The 19,065-nt window shown below is 35.7% G+C and overlaps 1 protein-coding gene across 2 annotated transcripts in view; it reads left to right on the top strand.

The window, feature by feature from the left end:
* The window catches only part of RNF220 (ring finger protein 220), a 388,384-nt gene that overhangs the window by 2,728 nt on the left and 366,591 nt on the right, over positions 1-19,065 (top strand). For both annotated transcript variants that reach the window (XM_087719790.1, XM_087719789.1), the window contains exon 2: positions 3,854-4,595. In XM_087719790.1, the coding sequence (XP_087575916.1) occupies positions 3,971-4,595 (625 nt within the window). In that variant the 5' untranslated portion in view covers positions 3,854-3,970. The remainder of the gene's footprint in view (positions 1-3,853; positions 4,596-19,065) is intronic.

Below are 19,065 nucleotides of genomic sequence, written 5' to 3'. Positions count from 1 at the left end.
TTCTCCAGTCCCACCATCTTTTTAAAAAAAAACTAATTGTTTGCATTCTTTTTGTACTTACCCTTGGAACTCACTGTCTCCCAAATATTAATTAATGGCAAGATATGCCAACCTGTAGAATTCCTTAATTTAAAACTGGATTATTATTTTTTTTACTGTCAAGTCCTGTATTTGTTGGGAATTTATTAGGAAGAAATCCAGTTTAGTTTAATGCATAAGACATATGAGCACTTTAATTCCCCAACAGCTGGAATAGTTTCTTTGTAAAGATTAGGATTTTTTAACCACAAATGCATTTTCAAATTCCTGTTTCTAAAATTACATGATTTAAAGCACTAAGAGAGCCAACCTGTAGTATCTAAAGGTACCCTCCGATATTTTTTTGAGGCGTGTGCTTTTTATGAAAAATAAAGTTAGGTTTGCATTTTTTTCTTCCGTTGGCAACAGGCAGAAAAAAAATCATAGATCTGTATTATGTCATTTTAATTCCAAACATTTAAAAATAGCCAAAAATTATAAAAATGTAACCAATACCATCAACATAGAACCTCTTTTAATTAAGAATTTTAAAACAATTTGTTATATAAAAACTCTCGTGGTTTGTCTTCTGTAAAGATATTTTAGGCTACCACCTGTAGTTTAAGACTACCTTTTAAAAACTTTTATATACAATAAACTGGTAGTTTATTGCATATAAATGATTAGAAGGCTGCATCATGAATAGTTTTTCTTCCTTTTGATAATTTCTTAGCTAATTAAACATAATTCTATGTTGATTTAATAAATTTAAAAAATGCAAGTTGCACCTGACATACTAGATTTCATTCAAGGTTTAGATGTTTATGATAGTGTTTCTATTTTCACATTGATTCAGTTTGTGCTTTTAAAAGATGCAGATGGTGGGTGCCCTTATGTTCAAATATTTTTATCCATCAACTAGAAATCTTGTAAATGTAGGAAATCAGAATATAGGCTTCGGAGTGTTCGTCTAACGGAGATAACCAACGGACAGTTATATGTAGCTTCATAGATTTATCTCCACCCCCTCCACCTCCACTCCTTGTTTAGTTAATTTAACGAAGACTTTTTGCAATCTGTTTGGAGTTTGTCTGATGCCATGGAAAAGTATCTGCTGATTTATTTGGTTGCTTTTCGATTTCTGTCGCTAGACTGTCTTTTCTCTTCCTTTCAGCGAGGATGTCAGCTGTTATTACTTCCTATTGATCCCTTTGCAAAGTGAGAAGTGAACTAAAATTAATGTCAATTCCACTGCTTGGATCAATAGCTGGAGTTATTTTAATCTGGATTTGCACGGGGTGCTAAATTAAAAAAAATCAGCATAGAGGCAAAAAGTAACAGTTACTTACTTTGGCTGTACCCACTCACTTCTGGTCATCAAAATATTTTTTCAGGCTGATTATTCTGCAATCCATATTTTTTTAATTAAGCAGGCCAGTTAGTTTTCTTATTTTGGGTTTCATATTTAAAAACCAATGACATTTTGACTTTGGGAGTGCATTAACTATAGATTTTCATAATGACTAGTCTTGCCGCAGCTTCATCCATACATGCTTTAATGATCGCAATGATTGGGAATAATAGCATGGGATGAAGTGATGACAGAAGGTACGTAACAGACAAGGGAAAAATGAAAAGTATGCAGGAGTTTTTAAAAATAAAATTCAGTCTGAACCATTATTAAAATATGTTGATTTATTGTCAAATGAAAAAGATAGCTGGAATGTTTCACACTATTCTGTAAGGAGTGTTAAGTATGGCTTCCATTAAATACATTTAATATAAGCAGGCATAGTGGCACTAGTGATATATTCTTCACCCTCTTTCATTCCCTTGGAGATTACCATATGCCAGTTCAGATAATGTTTCTTTCCCTAGGTAAATTATGTATACATTTTTGCTTTAAAATTAATCAAAGAAATATCCAGATTTCTCATAACCCTTTTCCACTATTGTAGATTTTGATTTTACATTTGATTATTTGTTATCTTTAATCATTTCATTGTTCAGAAAGATTACCCAAAATAGTGCTGATTAGATTGCCCTTGCCATGTCTACATTCACAGCTAAAACTCAGATGAAAGTTATTAAAGATGTGAAGGTGATTTAAAAAATGTTAATGAAATACTTCTAATCTTTTAGCATTGTTTTGTATAAGAGAGGAAGCCAATGCAGTAGAAATAGGATGATGTCAGTCCATCTTCACACTACTATACTGTCAAACTTCTGGGTACAGGATAGAAGAAAAGGAAATGTTATTTCTGCACTGCATGAAGGATGTAGCAAGCATTCCATAGAGTTTGTTAACCTAGGCTTGCCATTCAGATAATACAAAAGCCACTCCATTAGAAACGGGATCCTTTTAGTAAGTTTTATTTGCTAGGCCTGACCTCCTGGAATGAACACACACATTTTGTACTGCTTTTTTATTATATGATTATTTTTTTTTGAGTGCTGTAAGGCTAGTGTATTGTTTTAAAATAAGCTTTTGTATATTAAAGTGAAGTGAATTCTAGCATACTTAATGGCTGGGGCAGAAATTTAAAAAGAAACAAAAGGAATGCTAATGTTATTATAACAGGGGAATGAGTTTTCAAGGCTAGATAGGATTAGAAGCAAAGTTTGTAAATACATACGCACATAGAGGAAGTATGTGTGTGTGTGTATGTATGTATGTTTGTATATATATATATATATACATACACACACATACGGACACATATACATACATACATACATACATACATACATACATACATACATACATACATAGAACATGGGATTTATTTTCTTGTACTCGGCAACTAGTTTTAAAGGAAAATGTGTGTGTGTATGTGTGTGTGCACGCGCGTGTATAAAATAAATAAGTAAATAAATAATCCTCTAAATCTTAATGGAATATTGAGGGCAGTTTACAAATCTAGTTAAGCATGAGCACATTAGGAAGTAAAACTACTGATCCATTTTGTACTGTCCGCAAACTAAAAGGCAGATGCTTGGAAGAGATCAGATGGCACAGCCACTAATTACAATTTCAAATATTATCAGGGACGCCAAGGACTTATTGATGTCATTATTGTTTTCTTTTTTAAAACTGGAAGAATAGCTTAAATGTATGATTCAGACATATTATTTATTCTCCCTTCATCACTAAGAATAATGGAAAACCCAAAACATATATATCTGCACAATTGGAATATATTCCTCTACTGCATTTATTTCATATTTTTGTATATTCATGAAATATATACATTTTCATTTATAATTTTTGAATAATGTATTCGTTTATTTTATTGATATTAATTTTGAGATGTTGTAGTCATACGGCAAGAATTTTTTTTGTTCCAGTATTTTTTTCTGGTAGGAATAATATATGTTTAATTTATCACTAGACATAGTTCTGCACTCTTGTTGAAATCATTCAACCCCCACTTCAACATGTGGCTTGATCTGAATCTGCACTGGTGCCATATCCTTCTGTAGGGCAGGCGGGAAGGATAGCAAGACCAGATCAGGTGGCATTCTCTGCATAAGATTCACAGATTCTGTTGGCTTTCAGGTGCCTTGTGCCACATTTTATCTACCTTGGGTAGACCATCTCTTGAATGTTAAGTTTAATGCTAAAGCTGTAAAAGAGAGCAGGAGGGAGACTTGTACAGACCCTTAGAGGGAGTCAGAGACTCTTCCAGTAACATGTGAACTTGTTGGCTTTCTAAAAGAACTATAAATGGAAAGTTGGCTTAGGCTTTTACAATTTTCTTGCTATATTAAGAACTGCCAGCTGTTAATTCAATTTTCCGTGTTTTTCATCTTTTCCCCTTCTTTGTCTTTTCAGTTTTGGGATGGTGATAAGGGTTTGGTGAGATCACTCAGCTCTACATCCAGACATCGCTTTGTTTTCCATCCAGGGAAGACCATTTCCCTTGTGGCCCTGTCAAGAAAAGAGACTCCAATGGACTTACACCGGGCAGCTTTCAAGATGGAAAACTCCTCCTACCTTCCCAATCCTTTGGCATCTCCAGCCCTGATGGTCCTGGCTTCCACTGCTGAAGCCAGCCGTGATGCTTCCATCCCCTGCCAACAGCCCAGGCCCTTTGGGGTCCCTGTGTCAGTGGACAAGGATGTGCACATCCCGTTCACCAATGGCTCCTATACTTTTGCCTCTATGTATCACCGACAAGGTGGGGTGCCTGGAGCATTCACCAACCGTGATTTTCCACCTTCGTTGCTGCATCTCCATCCTCAGTTTGCACCCCCTAATCTGGACTGTACCCCAATCAGCATGCTGAACCACAGTGGTGTTGGGGCCTTCCGTCCCTTTGCCTCCACTGAGGACCGGGAGAGTTATCAGTCGGCTTTTACACCTGCCAAGCGCCTCAAGAACTGTCATGATACCGACTCTCCCCATCTACGCTTCTCAGATGCTGATGGCAAGGAGTATGAATTTGGAGCCCAACTCCCATCTGGCTCTCCCGGCTCCCTCAAAATTGATGATACTGGAAAAAAGATTTTTGCTGTCTCTGGCCTCATTTCAGACAGAGAGACTTCCTCCAGTCCTGAGGACCGAAATGATAGATGTAAGTACCTTAGCTTTGTTTAACTGGGCTGCTAAATGCTCAACAGGTAATGCTTCTGAATGCTTGAGGGTTCTAAAGAGGCCAAACTATATGGGCTTATTTTCCTTTCAATATTAGTGAATTACAGAAGAAGACAGATTGTAGAAAATCTAGACAAAATAATGTTTCTTTTCTGCTAGATTTTGGGTTCCAACTAGCAGAAAAACTGCCAACCTTCCAGAAAGAGGGAAAGTCTTTGTAGGAGTGGGTCTGACTCTACATTTATTTCAGGAAACTCAGTTTTTGAGGATAATGTCTTTGTAAACTTTGTCTTCTACCTCTGTCCTTATGTATTTGATGCCAGTGGTAACAAAATACAGTTCTTTTACTCTGATATTAGTGTAAAACATGTTTCTTTTACTTAGATCTGACTTCTAGTAAGCTAACCTAACTTCTGTCATTAAAACAGAGAAGGTAAGGCATTTCATAATGTGTTACACAAGCTGAACCTCTTGCACTAATATGCAATATTTTTCTGTAATACCCTCTATAAGTGCAAAAGTAGAATTCCAGAAGTGAAAATATTTCGCGGACTAAGATAAGCTGAACCCTATTCACCTAAGATCTACTGGAGCATTCCTCTCTCCAAGTAATCCCTTCCTTATTAAATGCCGTAAGTTACCTCATTAGAGGAAAGTAGATCAAGAAGTACTTATCTAATATATTGATGATAAGGCAGTATTCGAGTCAGGCTTGTTTGTTCCCAATTTGAAAACATACTGTAGTTTAGATGTTAAGCTAGTTTTCCCACCCTTGCTTCCCATTAGTTCCTTTTGTAGTTTCTCATACTGCTTTGTCTCTTTTCTTCCATTTTTTAAGAAGTGGTAAGATGGAGAAAAAAATAAGGATTTTTTTTTCTTTTGAAAAAAAAATTGGAGCACTCCCTGATTCCCTGTTGGATACCATTTTTTCTTCTTTTTCTTTACGACACCAAGGAGAGTAATAGAGACATAGTTCCACTCTCTGCCTGTCGGTGCTGCTTCCTCAGGCTGTCTCCTTGAATTAGGCGCTGTGTAACGTCCCAGTGCTATGAGGCATCTGCCAAAAGCCTCCGTACCCTGTCAATAAAAGTCACCATAAAATCAACCTGCCTTATAAATCCATTGCTCGTTGGTTCTGAAATATGTTATGAGTTTGTCTTTTATGTCAGTGTTTGTGTGGAATGCTTCCTCAAAGACGAAACTACATGTTGCACTAAAGGCTTGTGCGCTTTTTCCATACTGTGGCTTAGCTGAGTGAGAACCACCCAAATGTTCTTGTTGTCTTTGATGTTTGAGTGCAACAAGTGTCTGTGTGTGTGTGTGTGTGTGTGTGTGTGTGTGTGTGTTGTGTGTATGAAAAGGTGGGAGAAATAATAAAGTTTAAAAGGTAAGAAAAGATAGATTTGCCCCAAGTAAAGATGTTTTATAATCTAAAACAGTATGCATTACTAATGTAAATATAGCAATTTACAAATACAAAATTAATGCAGATAATGCATATTGGAAGTCATCTTCAAAATGCTGGCTCTGTCAATTAAATATATTTAGAGTATTAATTGCTTCATCTTGCTAACTGCTCCTGTTAAATAGTGGCATAAATGAACAAATATTTTATGAACTCACTGAACAGTGTTTAGAAAGTGATTGAGTCAGAGGTAAACATGTGTTTAAATTTGGACACAGTTCAGAAGAACTAGGTTTTTTAGTGGTTTTTCTATACAAATATTTTCATGAATTCTCAGATAATGTTTGGGGGAAACCATATTAAACAGTTTTAAAGGATGAAAGAGATATATAGACTTACAAACAAAAGTAAAAAATTTTACAAACAGGTTTTTGTATCTTAACACTTCATAGGATCATATCGTCTATTCATTCTTGATATTTCTTTCTTTGCTATGAAAAATAAATCAAAATTGATTTCAATTTCATGGAAAGCAGACCAAAATTGGCTTCATACCAGCCTGTCCAGGTAAAATATAAAACAGGTTTTACAATTAGCACTCACTAGGTTAAGTTTTGGGAGTAAATAATGGCTTCATCTAGTTAAAACTTTATTATAACAGTCACAAGTTTTAAAGGCATTTTATTATTTATCTGTATAAATATGTAAGTATCTCTATCTGAGGAGCAACAAACCTGGTTATATGTAATTATAACCTTCAAATACCCTTGGCATGTTTAGGTCTTTTTTCATAGAACTATATATTCTTGGGTATTTCAGAATCTTGAACAAGAAAACTGTACATAACCCGTGTGTGAAAGATTATTTGTTGGTAGTTTCTAGAATGAGGCTGAGGATGGAGATAGATTTCTGATTATTCTACTGTTCTGAATGGAACCAGAAGAATGCACACATATTCACATGAATGAAAATGTGGCATATCAGCTTTTATAAATTCCTAGTCATTTAGGCCTTTCAAATGTGTATCAATTTTTTTATACATATAACATATATAAACCTCTCTGTGAAATAAGGTTTCTTTTTACCAACAGTCTACAATACATTTTAGAGAAATGATTATATAGACAAATTGATGTGCAAAATTGTATTAAGGGAGCTAGTAAAAACCATTGCATTAGCAAACCTTTATGTCTCCAAGAGGCACTCGGCAAAATATTTTGGCTCTGTTTATTTGCAGCCTTCCATATACTGAAATGGGATCAGACTGCATGATGTGTGAATAACTTCAATCACAACACATAACATTCCTTGTCTGGCACCAGCAGACTTTATTCTTTCTTTGTTTATTTCTTATAATTTCAAACTTGGGATTTTCACTTGCTGCTTCATTTGTTTTTAATGAAAAATAATACAAATCAGCAAGCTTAGAGCTTGTGGAAACTGTGGGAAGTGTTTGTTTTTAAAAAACAGGAATGCCATCCAAAGCTAATGGAATTTAATGAAGGGCAAAGTGTATCACTGTACAAGCATAAATGCAGGCATCTCATTTTATTAGTAAGATACTAAGAACAATACAGTATGTCTACATTCTCTGGAGACAAGAGTCTTATCTCTGTTAATTAGTCGTGTAAATCTAGATTGATTCCCTAACCATGTGAGAAGTTATTTAAGATTTACATTGGTCAACATTGCTTTGAGTCCTGCCTTCTGGGTATGTTTTGATCTTTAAAAAATGGCTTAATATATTGAGTTGAATCATAGCTGTTGTGGATTTTATATTTAGAGATTTTATATTTTATATATACAAAAGTTTACCCAGAATTAGTGACAAAATTGGAAGTGCAATGTGAATATATGTAAAGCTTAACTTTACAATCTGCCTCTCCGAATATATCAGTGCATCAGCATATGGTAAATATTCTCCTTCCCTGTGGTCCAGAAAAGAACCCACACGAGTTGTGCACAAAAGACGTGAAGAATAAAGAATTTGTCTATGAAGATAAATATTTTATCCAGGTATCTATGCTTCTATGTTCACTGAGAGTGTTAATCACATGGGGGGAGATGGTTTACACTCTATGTGTAGTGCAGAGGCATCTGCAGATACCTTCTATTGGATTCTTCAAATAATGATTTGACCTTAATATCCAACTACAATAGATTTAAACATTGTCCCTGTGTAACAGATCCCTGTAACTTTTAAAAATAGTTTCTTTATCTTTTAATTCCTACTGATGGCCTTGTAGACTAATAATCACAGTATGTCCTTTCAGGAGAGAAAAGTGGAGAGTCTTAACATCAGCTGGATCATGTACACCAAAATGTTCCACTGGCAAAAGCACTGCAGTGTTTCCAGGAACTTCAAAATTTGTTATCTTATACATGAACCTTCCCCAACTTCATGCTCCCCATTCCCAATGAACTTACAATGTAAGGCCTTGGCCTTTATTTGGAGTCTACATATTGTGCTTATTTGAACTGTTTCCTCCCCTTTATTGCACTTATTCAAGTTTGGTTTATTGTTGATGAAACAGACTCTAATTTATTAATTAGATATTTTTGCAATTTTGCTTCTTACCATTTATCAGCAGCAGTTTATTTTTTTAATGTCCCATAATGAAGTTTTTAAAAATGTCAGTTTAAGACAGTTATAGGTGGTGGAGAGAGTCTGTTTTCTTATTCTTACCTCAGTTTTTCTTACAGTTTTATATCACAGAAGACAGTGGACTTTTTTGTTGGGCCTCAGTATTTGGACTGGTTTTGGAAATCACTTCAAGAAAATGGAAATATTTAAGAAAGTCAAACTTCTGTTGAGTTAAAGTTCCAAGTAGCAACAATAATGTATTAATACAATAATGTATTAATTTCTGGTTTTTCTTTTCTCTTAGCATATTAGACAACTGACTCAAGCTTCATCTTAGCTCTGGCTACCTCAATAGAGCAGAGGCTGACCAGGTGTTTACACACTAGGGTCTAAAGTAAGGTGGGGGTGTATTCCAATTATCCAACACTCAAAATGTATACATTGTTTGCTTGTTTTACAGTTATGTGCTGAGGACCTCTTTTTTAAATAATTGATGCCGTACTTTAGAGTTGTTAAAAGAAGAAAAGTAAACCTGTCTTACAAAAAGGTATTAGACATGATCTAATATCAGGTCTATTTTTAAAACATACTAGAAAAGCATCTTATGGAAATGGCTGTATCTCTAGTAGAATGGCTAAATGCATATCTGTGGTGAATTTTAAATGTAGAAAATTAGTTTTACATCTCAAGAAAAGAGCCTTTCTGATGGGCCATATTTTAGTAAGGAAATGTACACTACATTTTCTCAGGTTGTTGGAGCCCTTTCCTGCTGCATTATGACCACCCGTCCCGTCAGCAAACTGTTGCTGAACCTCCTTGCCATTTTGCTCTGTTTAATTGTGATGTTGGCATAAAGAAAGGCTTGGGCCTGTTAATGTGGCGGAGAGTTGGGTGTGAGCTGCTCCAGTGCTGCCGGCTGCAGGACCATCTGGCCTGGCTCGCCTCCTCAGGTCTCCAGCTTCCCTTTCTCTTTATGTGTGCCGAGGCTGCCTTGCACACTTGGAATGCCTAATCACCATGGTGAGAGGATGGGCCTTGCCTCCTGCCCCTTCCCATCAATTGTCATGCAGAACTGATCCAGAGGACCGTTGTCTTTGCGGCAGCCCGCTTGCCTGGCCATGCCTGGCCCTTGGCATAAGGACGGCATTTAATTGATCATTTGTGGGGGAGGACAGGGGTGGTTTCAGCCTCTCAATGTTTCCCAACACAGTCTCTGCCGCACAGCCAGATTTTTCATTTGTTTGGGAAACGCTGGTGATTTAGCTTTTACTCCCCCGCCTTCCCGATTTCCTTTTAGGCTCCGCTTATTGCTGTTTTATGGGGAACTCTGAGGGCTTGTAATGGTGACTCGGAGGAGTACTGAGCAAGATATAAACATTGTGTTTATCTTCTCACAACTGGGAAGGGGGCACATATGGACACTAAATATTTATTGTCCTTCCTTCCACTGTGTGTTCGTGTTTGTATTTGCATGAACAATTATGGATTTATTATCTTTGGGCAAGATGAACTCTTAATCCAGCCACTTTCCTCAATCCTAGGAGCATATCTTAAAACCTAGGGAGAGAAACTTGTTTGCCACAGAAAAGTTCAAACGTGGCTTGGCTGGCATCACCTATTAGAAGACCTTTTTTTTTTGTATTGTACAAAAGAAATTTCTTCTTAGGCTTACAGAGCATTATTTATATTGCTTTTGTCGTTTATTGCTGTTTTGTGTAATTTTTTTTTGTCTCAGTTTCTTTTTATTTAAAAGTAGGAATACTGGGCCCTGATATTGGCTAGCAGGACCAGTCTTACAATTAAGAGTGAGGAGATCTGCCTCAGGTAATATATCTTTTAAAAGTATGTTTAAAATAAAAAAAAACTATTTTATTTCACTTTGATGAGATCACCATTTCTTTCCCTAAACTATTTTTTTAAATTAAAAAAAGGATGGCAACCTTTCCAAAGATTTACTAATGAATCTTTTCTATTCCAATCTTCTTTCTCTTTCTGAAATTGATGGTGTAACAGCTCTGAGAATTCTGCTGTGTTAATCTTTGAGGGTTGGTTTATTGCCACATAGTGATACAATATATACCATTATATAATAGAACATATAACATTCTATATAATAAAGCTGTTTGTATGTTTGCTGATTGGATAGTTTTGTGCATTATCACAAATATCCAAAGGTATAGAGAAAGTGGCCATAACCATTTATAATTTTAAGTAACCTCAAAATGGTGGCCATAATATATACCTAAAAGGTTGGATAACTGTCTCAAATATTATGGTTTTGACCTTTGACCTCCCCGTGTTTGTCAGGGACTAAATGATAAGAGGGGAAAAAGGATAAGAGTTAGACATCAGCTACTTCTTCCCATTTCTTTCCCTAAACTATTTTTTTAAATTTAAAAATTCCAACTATTTACTAATGAATCTTTTCTATTCCAATCTACTTTGTCTCAAGTTTCTCTCATCATACTCTTTGAGATTCTGATCCTGTTGTCTTAAGGTTTAGAGTTGAAATAGAGAAAGCTATTATTTTAGTGTTTATCACTAGTAAAATTATTTCTAGCAATCAGGCCTTTCCCTCCTCTCGTCCTGTCTACCTTTAGTGAATTGGGGATAAGTTTGATGGGATGAACAGTTTATCTTGAAATGGATTCTAACATAAAAGGATTTTATCCCAATTGTCATTTCTCTCTCTCTGTATTTAACAAATGATATGACATCTTTTATATTTACACATATGAATGTTTTATACCATTTCTCTGTTAAAACTGTGCATAGCAAGAACAAAACAGTCATTAAAATTGTATGACTTTTTTCCATACTCCTCCATTTTTCTACTAACAAAATAAGTGAGTCTTAATAAAATTTTACTTTATACATTATTTTGGTGCTTTGTAATGGACAGTATGATTTATTATAAATATTAGAAATTAATACATAATACATATATCCAGAGGATTTGATTAAACTCAACAATTGGCTCTTGTTGGTTTGACTAAACCTGCTTAATGCATGCAGGGTAATGAAGCGTAAGTCATTAGAGAGATGATACGACATTGTAATATTAGGGTACAGTGCTAATGTTGTTTACTTTGGAAAGTAAGCTACATTGAAAATTGTGTTATACATGTCATAGAATCATATTATAAATGCTTTTGAGGTTTAAAAAATGAAAATAATTTTCAATTAGCACAATTCCCAGTGAAAGTAGAAAGTTATTACATTTTCTTATTCTATGTTTCTACTCTTCACTGTATATGTGTTGATATCCTAGTTAATGAATTTCGTTCTCTCTTATTTAGAAAGGAGAATAGTTACGAACGTTTTTCATAGCCATATTATGTTAACTCCTCTTTGAATTGCTAGATTATTCCTTCTGTGTGAAACTTACATCATTACAACTGGATATTTTCTATGAAATAAAATGCTGCATCAGGCATGTCTTCTAATCATAGTAATATATTTAGCTTGCAGAGATTCTGTCTATGAGCAATAGAAATTCTGTAAGAATTGTGACCTGTTCTTATTGCTACCTTTTCAATGATGAAATATGTATCGTAGTATTTACTGTTTGTATATTCTGATCCTCCATCTGTATAATTACTTAAATGATTTTGTAGCAAAATTTGGCCCTGTTTTAATTATATGAAAGATAATAAGCAATATAAAATAATAATTGATTCTTTAGAATTTATTCTGGAATATTGTGCTATACCTAAAGGATTAGGGGAGTCACTGGACATTTGAGAGAGGCTAGAGTAAGGAATTAAACTAACTGTGTAACTTCAGATTGTTTTGACATTTTCATGTGTGTTAAAAAATAAAAGCATTGACATAGCATATTAAAAAACCAAAGCTTTTAAAATATGGCTTGTACTATTTTTGAAAACAGGACAATATTAATACTGTTTTATAATCTGAAATACATATTATATACCCTTTTAAAGAGTTTGCATTGAAATGTTATATTTCTAGCAACTAGATTTTGAATTACAGATAATAGAATGAGAGAGTTGAATGATCAGTGAGTCATATAGTATGATTCATTGCATTAAGTACTCCTAGCAGGTTGCCAACAACTTTCCATCCAGAGGTTCATATTATAGGAACATGGGATGTCTTTATAGTTTGGAGTTTCCTACTATACCATTGTGTTAACTGTATCTTCTATTTTTTAATGGCTTACTCTGAATCTAGAACAGCTAGAACAGTTCAAATGACCTCATGTGAATTGGTTCTTCAAGCGGGACAGAAGCAGTGTCCCTAACAATTGAATCATTGGGAATAAGAGAGACATTTTTGTCATTACATCTAATAAATTAAAGTTTAAGAAAGCCCTCTCAACTGGCTCATACTAAACAATAAAAATGTAGTTTATTTTCACTTAGTGTATTGTAAAAAGTCAAGGATCAGAATAATATTTAATACAGATAATCCTTGATTTACAACTATTCATTTAATGACTGTTCAAAGTTACAACCGCACTGAACAAAAGGGATTTATCCATCCTTGCACATGCAACCCCCACAGTCACAGAGTAAAAATTGGGGTGCTTAGCAACCAGCATGTGTTTACAATAGATGCAGCATCCCGGGATTATGTGATCTCCATTTGCGAACTTCCCGGATGGCTTCTGACAAGCAAAGTCAATGGGGAAAACTGGAGTCGCTTAGCAACTGCATAATTCACAACAACTGCAAAGATTCACTTAATAACCGTGGCAAAAAAGGTTGTAAAATTGGGTGCAGCTCAAGAACTGCCTTGCTGAGAAATGGAAATTCTGGTCCATTTGTGGTCATACATTGAAGACTACCTCTACGTGGGAATAATCATATTAACTATATGTAAATTTAAAATATTTTTGGCCCAGTTTTTGAAATTTAGCCCCTTTCATATTGGTCAAAAATATAAGGCTTATTGTTCTTTGTGTTATGGTGTTATGTGGTTTATTACTGAGAAAGGACATGTTAATGTCAATTATTTGCATCCATGACTTTTTTTTTGTCCATCCATAGAAGAAGTGATCCTTTTCTTCTATAGTAACATACTTAAATGCAGAGGTGGGATCCTGCCAATTTAACAACTGATTTGGTGATCCGCGTGCTTGCGCAGTTTTAGCAAAATTTACCTTCTATGTTACTTCTGTGGAATAACACAGCTGAGACGCGGCAATCAGCTCTGTCGCATGAATCAACTGGTAAAGCAAGCGGGCGGGCGGGTGGGCCAACCTGATCGTTGGACTGAACCAGTTCGCTCCCAGTTGATCGTGGGAGCTACTGGTTCGTCTGAACTGGCTGAATCCTACCCCTGCTTAAATAGAATCTGTACATCATCTTCTCCCAGAATCTCATTGTGGAATGAACTTGCCAAAAAAAAGAAGTAGGAGAGTTAGTTAGATAATGGGTTGTAATAGAATATTTTGGCAAACAATTAGTTATATTGTAACCGAGTATATGTTCAAATGGAGAGTTGAAGTAAGTTTGAATCTCCCTGGAAAATAAATGTATTTTCTTCTATTTTACACTTGGAAGCTGGGTACACTACATTATGTAAGCATTACACAATCTTATTATGAACATATAAATATGACCTGGGAGAAGCTCTGGGATCTGAAATAGAATAAAAACTCATCCATGGGGAATATCAGAAGTAATGATTGCTAAAAATGACTTCTTGATTTCATTAAAAAATAGGGCATTTTAGAGAGGAAAAACATTTGTGAATAATAAATAAAAGTCTGTTCTTGTGCATATTTTGTTTTAAATACCTTCCCTTTACAGACTTAATGTTATAAAAAGCAGTTTTATCTTTCTTCATCTTGTTCTTGAAATTTTGTGGACTGATTGCTTGCTAATGTTCATTTCTGCCTTGTAAAAAAGAATGAAATCTAATATATTTTATCAACTTATGCTTTGTTTAGTTTTGTTCAAGCTTTTACTGCAGACTATCCTCCGAGCTTCTGTTTTGAAATTTAAAACAAAGGAGAAAAAATGAGACACTTTTTTGTTTACTACTTACACTACAAGGCAGATGCTGACGGAGTCATAATCATGTTTACTTGCATTTATTATAACAGGACTGAGATAATATTTTACACAGTAGAAACCAGCATCAATTTTTAAGTTGATCGCCATATACAAACCTTAATTTTTGTTTTCTTCTACTTTGCATAATCTAGGTTCCAGAGTAAAAAAATATAAACAACCAGAAAACAGATTCCAGAAATTTTTCTTAAGTCCTCTTACAATAGCAATACAAATGGAATAAATACATTTTAAAAACCCTTACGATATTAATATAAATAGACTTTATTTTTTTTTTGTAATTTACACTGTTACATTGGTATGATGTACAGGTAGTCCTCAACTTACATCCACAATTGAACCCAAAATTTCTGTTGTTAACATAGTTGTTATGTGAGTTTTCCCCCATTTTATGACCTTTCTTGCCACAGTTGTTAAGTAAATTCCTGCAGTTGTTAAATTAGTAACACACTTGTTACGTGAATCTGGCTTTCCCATTGACTTTGCTTGTCAGAAGGTCACAAGGTGATCACATGACCTCCAGACACTGTAACTGTCATAAATATGAACCAGCTGCCAAGCATACACATTTTGATCACATGACTGACCATGGGGCTGCTGCAATAGTGGTAAGTATGAAAAGTAGTCATAAATCACTTTTTTCAGTGCTGTTGTAACTTCAGATGGTCACTAAATGAATGGTTGTAATGGCTAAGCTTCAAAGCTTGATGCTTACTGACATTTTACAGAGATTTACCCCATTTCAGTTTTTGAAAGAATAAATCAGTTTAAGTGTAGGCTAATTTTTACAAAATTTGGAATTGAGAGAAGCTGTGGTTTTGCAAATTAAACGACTGGCTACATCAGGGCTGTCAAACTTGTGGCTTATGGGCCATGCCCACGCCCAGTTTAGCGAAGAGGAAAAAAAGTAATGATATGTGGCAATGTGACAATGTGAGTTTGACACCCCTGGTCTACATGGAGTATTGGCTGTGGTAACAGTAGCAAATTGAACTGCAAGGAGCATGTGCAGAATAAAGCTGGAAATGTGAGGAATCTGCTGCACTTTTGGAACAAGTATTGAATTTCTTCTTCCTGGCATAAAAATATCTGTCGCTCTCTCCTACCAGTCCTTGTAATGGGCTGCATTAATTTCCTTCTGGCACACTGAAATATTAGTTGGCTAGTCAGGTTCTTGCTGGGAATCGTGGCTGACTGATTAGTAGGCCAAACTGAACCTGATCGGAGGCGGCATGGGCAATTAGCCCTTTGCTAGGAATCCGCCTGAGATGTGGAGTCCTTTCTGTTTCATTTGCCTTCACACATCTGTTTCAACATACAGCACAGCCTTGGCCTTCAGTAGAAATGTCTGTTTTTGCTTCTGATATTTCTGATATGACATTTGGCTCATGAGTACAAGTGACTTCTGTAGATTTTGACGGTGTGTGCTTTTTGGATTCAGTTTCTTGTTTTGATTTTCTTACCATCTTTTTAATTTGTCCCAGGTAGATGTGCGGGTGTCTATGTCGTATGTATAAGAATGAGAAAGATTACTTTCCATTTTCTTTACCTCATTAAGAAGCATCACATTTTCCTGCATTTAATAGAATATTAATATTAAAATGATATTTACATATTACATCATAAGAGATGTAAACATGTTTAGCTTGATGGGATGGAGTTTTAATGAAGTATAATAGGTGCTTTGACAAAATGGCTTTATGAGGGGAACCCTTTTAATTACTTCCAATTAATGCCTTTCATATTTTGGCTTACCTCTTACTCTCGGCACATATTTTTCATATATCTGGCTTCTAACTCACATTTTCTCTCATTCACACTGCATTTATATTGTTTTATGTTCCTTTCTCCCTTGCTGAATTGCTCTGCAGTCCTTGCAACTGTTCCTGTGGTTTTCCACAGTCCTTTTCTGGTTTTCCATATCCTCCCCCCACCACTTCCTCGAAGATCCACATCAGCAGAACTATCTTCTTTTTCTGCATTTTAGTAAGTCATCTTACAATTCCAAATATAGCTGTTGTAATTAAACACCTTTCTATGCAATGCTTTGCCATTAATTTTCTCAATTTTCCTTTGTGGATGTGCATGCTTCCTAGCTGCCTAGCTTTTGGAGACTTTGGCTCCTCTGCAACATTATACTTCTGAGGACACACCATGTTCTTCTGGATTGGAAACAACTAGCTGGCAGAAGCTTAACTTGTGGGATGTGGCAATGAAAATTGCAGTAAGTATTCTACAAAGGGTGACTACTGTCAGTTTTTACATGTTCATCAGCTTCATTCAGTAACCACCAGCAAAAGCCATATAGTTGATGCAGTAGGAAATGCAAAGCCAGGAAAACATAAGAAATGGAGGATGAATAAGGCTAATAATCAATGTGGAATTAACAGTGGAGATGAGACAGGGAGAAGGAAAGAAACCAGTAATGGAAGGATAGGTTGCAGGGTGATATTGTGATCCTTAGGTAAGGAGAACTGATGCTGAACTCTTGGCTACAGTGGAGACAAGTCTAGAATATCTTTCATTCTACCTTCCTTGAATCAGAACAAGAACAACAAACAATAGAGGTTCTGGCCAAAATACAAATTGCATAGTAGTGATTATTTGAGTTAACACAGCTATAAAGCATTTCAGGAGAAATATCAAAATCTATTTGTGACATGTGCAATGTTATATCACCCTTCTCTGCCCTATTATAAGAGTCAAAAGAACAATTTGTGCAAGTTGGTGTAGTGTGGTCAAGGTGCTGGCCTTGTTAGGAGACTGAATTCTAGTTCCATTTTAGGCATGCAAGCCAGCTGGGTGACTTTAGGCCAGTCATACTCAGCCCAACCCACTTCACAGGATGATAGTTGTGGGGGAAATAGGAAGGGGAAGGAGTATTATGTATATTCACTGTCTTGAGTTACTTATACAATAATAAACATGGGATAAAAGTCTAAAATAATTAATATACAAGATCGAAGAAGCCAGGAACATTCTAGGACAGGGGTGTCAAACTGGCGGCCTGTGGGCCGGAGGTGTCACACACAGGCCACACCCACCCCAGCTCCACGAATGGGAAAAATGTGAAAGGTCATGTGCCAGCAACGTGGGGCGGCAAGTTTGGCACCCGTGTTCTAGGGGGAAGTTATTGTGCTTTACCTTTGTAGCTCACAATAGCATTTCAATCGGGGTAGCACATATTTTGCTTTCTCAGGCAGAAGTCTTGCTTCATGGCACATAACAGAAGTGAGTGGGAATATTTCTGCAAAAAAATCATTTGAAGTTTAGTTTACTCGAAGTACGGTCTCTAAAGCCCACTTCTGAATTATCAACTGCTGCCTAAATACATTTTTTACATACTTAAAATAGTCTAATTTTGAGATGATGCAGGAAAGTCAGAATAAGGCTGAAATGTTATTTCTTCAATATCAGAATATGTGACCAAACTGTTCTTGAACAGTTTTCTTTGACTAATTAACTTTATGGTAGTGATGACGTGTATGGTAAGCTGTAAGTAACTCAGAGGAAATAGTAGGTGATTTTTAAAGATTTATTTAAAAAATCCACTGTAGGCAGAACATTTTTGTGAAAGCAATAATTATTAAAAGCATCTCTGAAAAACAGATTTTAATCTAATTAACACAGAGAAATTTTTCCACATGCTAAGCAATTTATAGTGATTTATAGTGCCTATGTCATATTACCTATATGTCATGTAGATCCCTAACCACAGTTCATGGTTTCCTATGGTAGTATATATTAAAAGAATTGGAAACCAAATAGAACAAATCAAAATTCAAAATTTCCATGACAAAATCATCTAAAAATGTTCGATTTTCAAGTAGCATTCATTTATTTATAATTATTTATTAAACTTCTGTGCTGTCTATCTCGCCAAAGCGATTCATGGTGTGCTCAAGGGAGGCTTGCAGATGAGATTAGGTTATTACAACCTATCATGCTTACAACCTAACATTTAATAACATTTTGATCTGGAGGGTGTGAGACTGCGAAGTTGCTGCTCGTTAACATCTGGCGTTTATGCCTTGCCCCGCTCCATCTACAACCACCTAGCACAATACCGACTTTTGGACCTTTGGCCTTGGGTGCCTTTCTGGGACTTAGAGGAAGGGAGAGGAGCGGAGTAGCTCTCCCTCCTCCTTCCATACCATCGTTTGTTTTAAACCGCACTAGCGCAGTGCTCTGCAAATTTTATGTATGAAGTGTGAATGGTGTGCCTGTGTGATGTCTGTACCCACTTTTTAATCTCATTATTGTTGTATTTTCTGTGTTTTAACTGACTTACGTGGAGATCGTATGGATGAGTGGTTGGGTATGTATGAGAGGATTGGGAATACAGCCTGGTGCCTCCTCCACTGAGTGCTATTGCAGAAGTGGTAGGGGGCCCAGGCCTACCTCCCGTCCTAGAATGACT

This window comes from Thamnophis sirtalis, unplaced genomic scaffold (genome assembly GCF_051295495.1).
Source record: "Thamnophis sirtalis isolate CommonGarterSnake01/CBP01778 unplaced genomic scaffold, rThaSir2_p1.2 scaffold_7, whole genome shotgun sequence".
NCBI classification, from domain to species: Eukaryota; Metazoa; Chordata; class Lepidosauria; order Squamata; family Natricidae; genus Thamnophis; species Thamnophis sirtalis.
The sequence above is the reverse complement of the archived record's forward strand: the minus strand, read 5'-3'. Positions and strand labels throughout refer to the sequence as shown.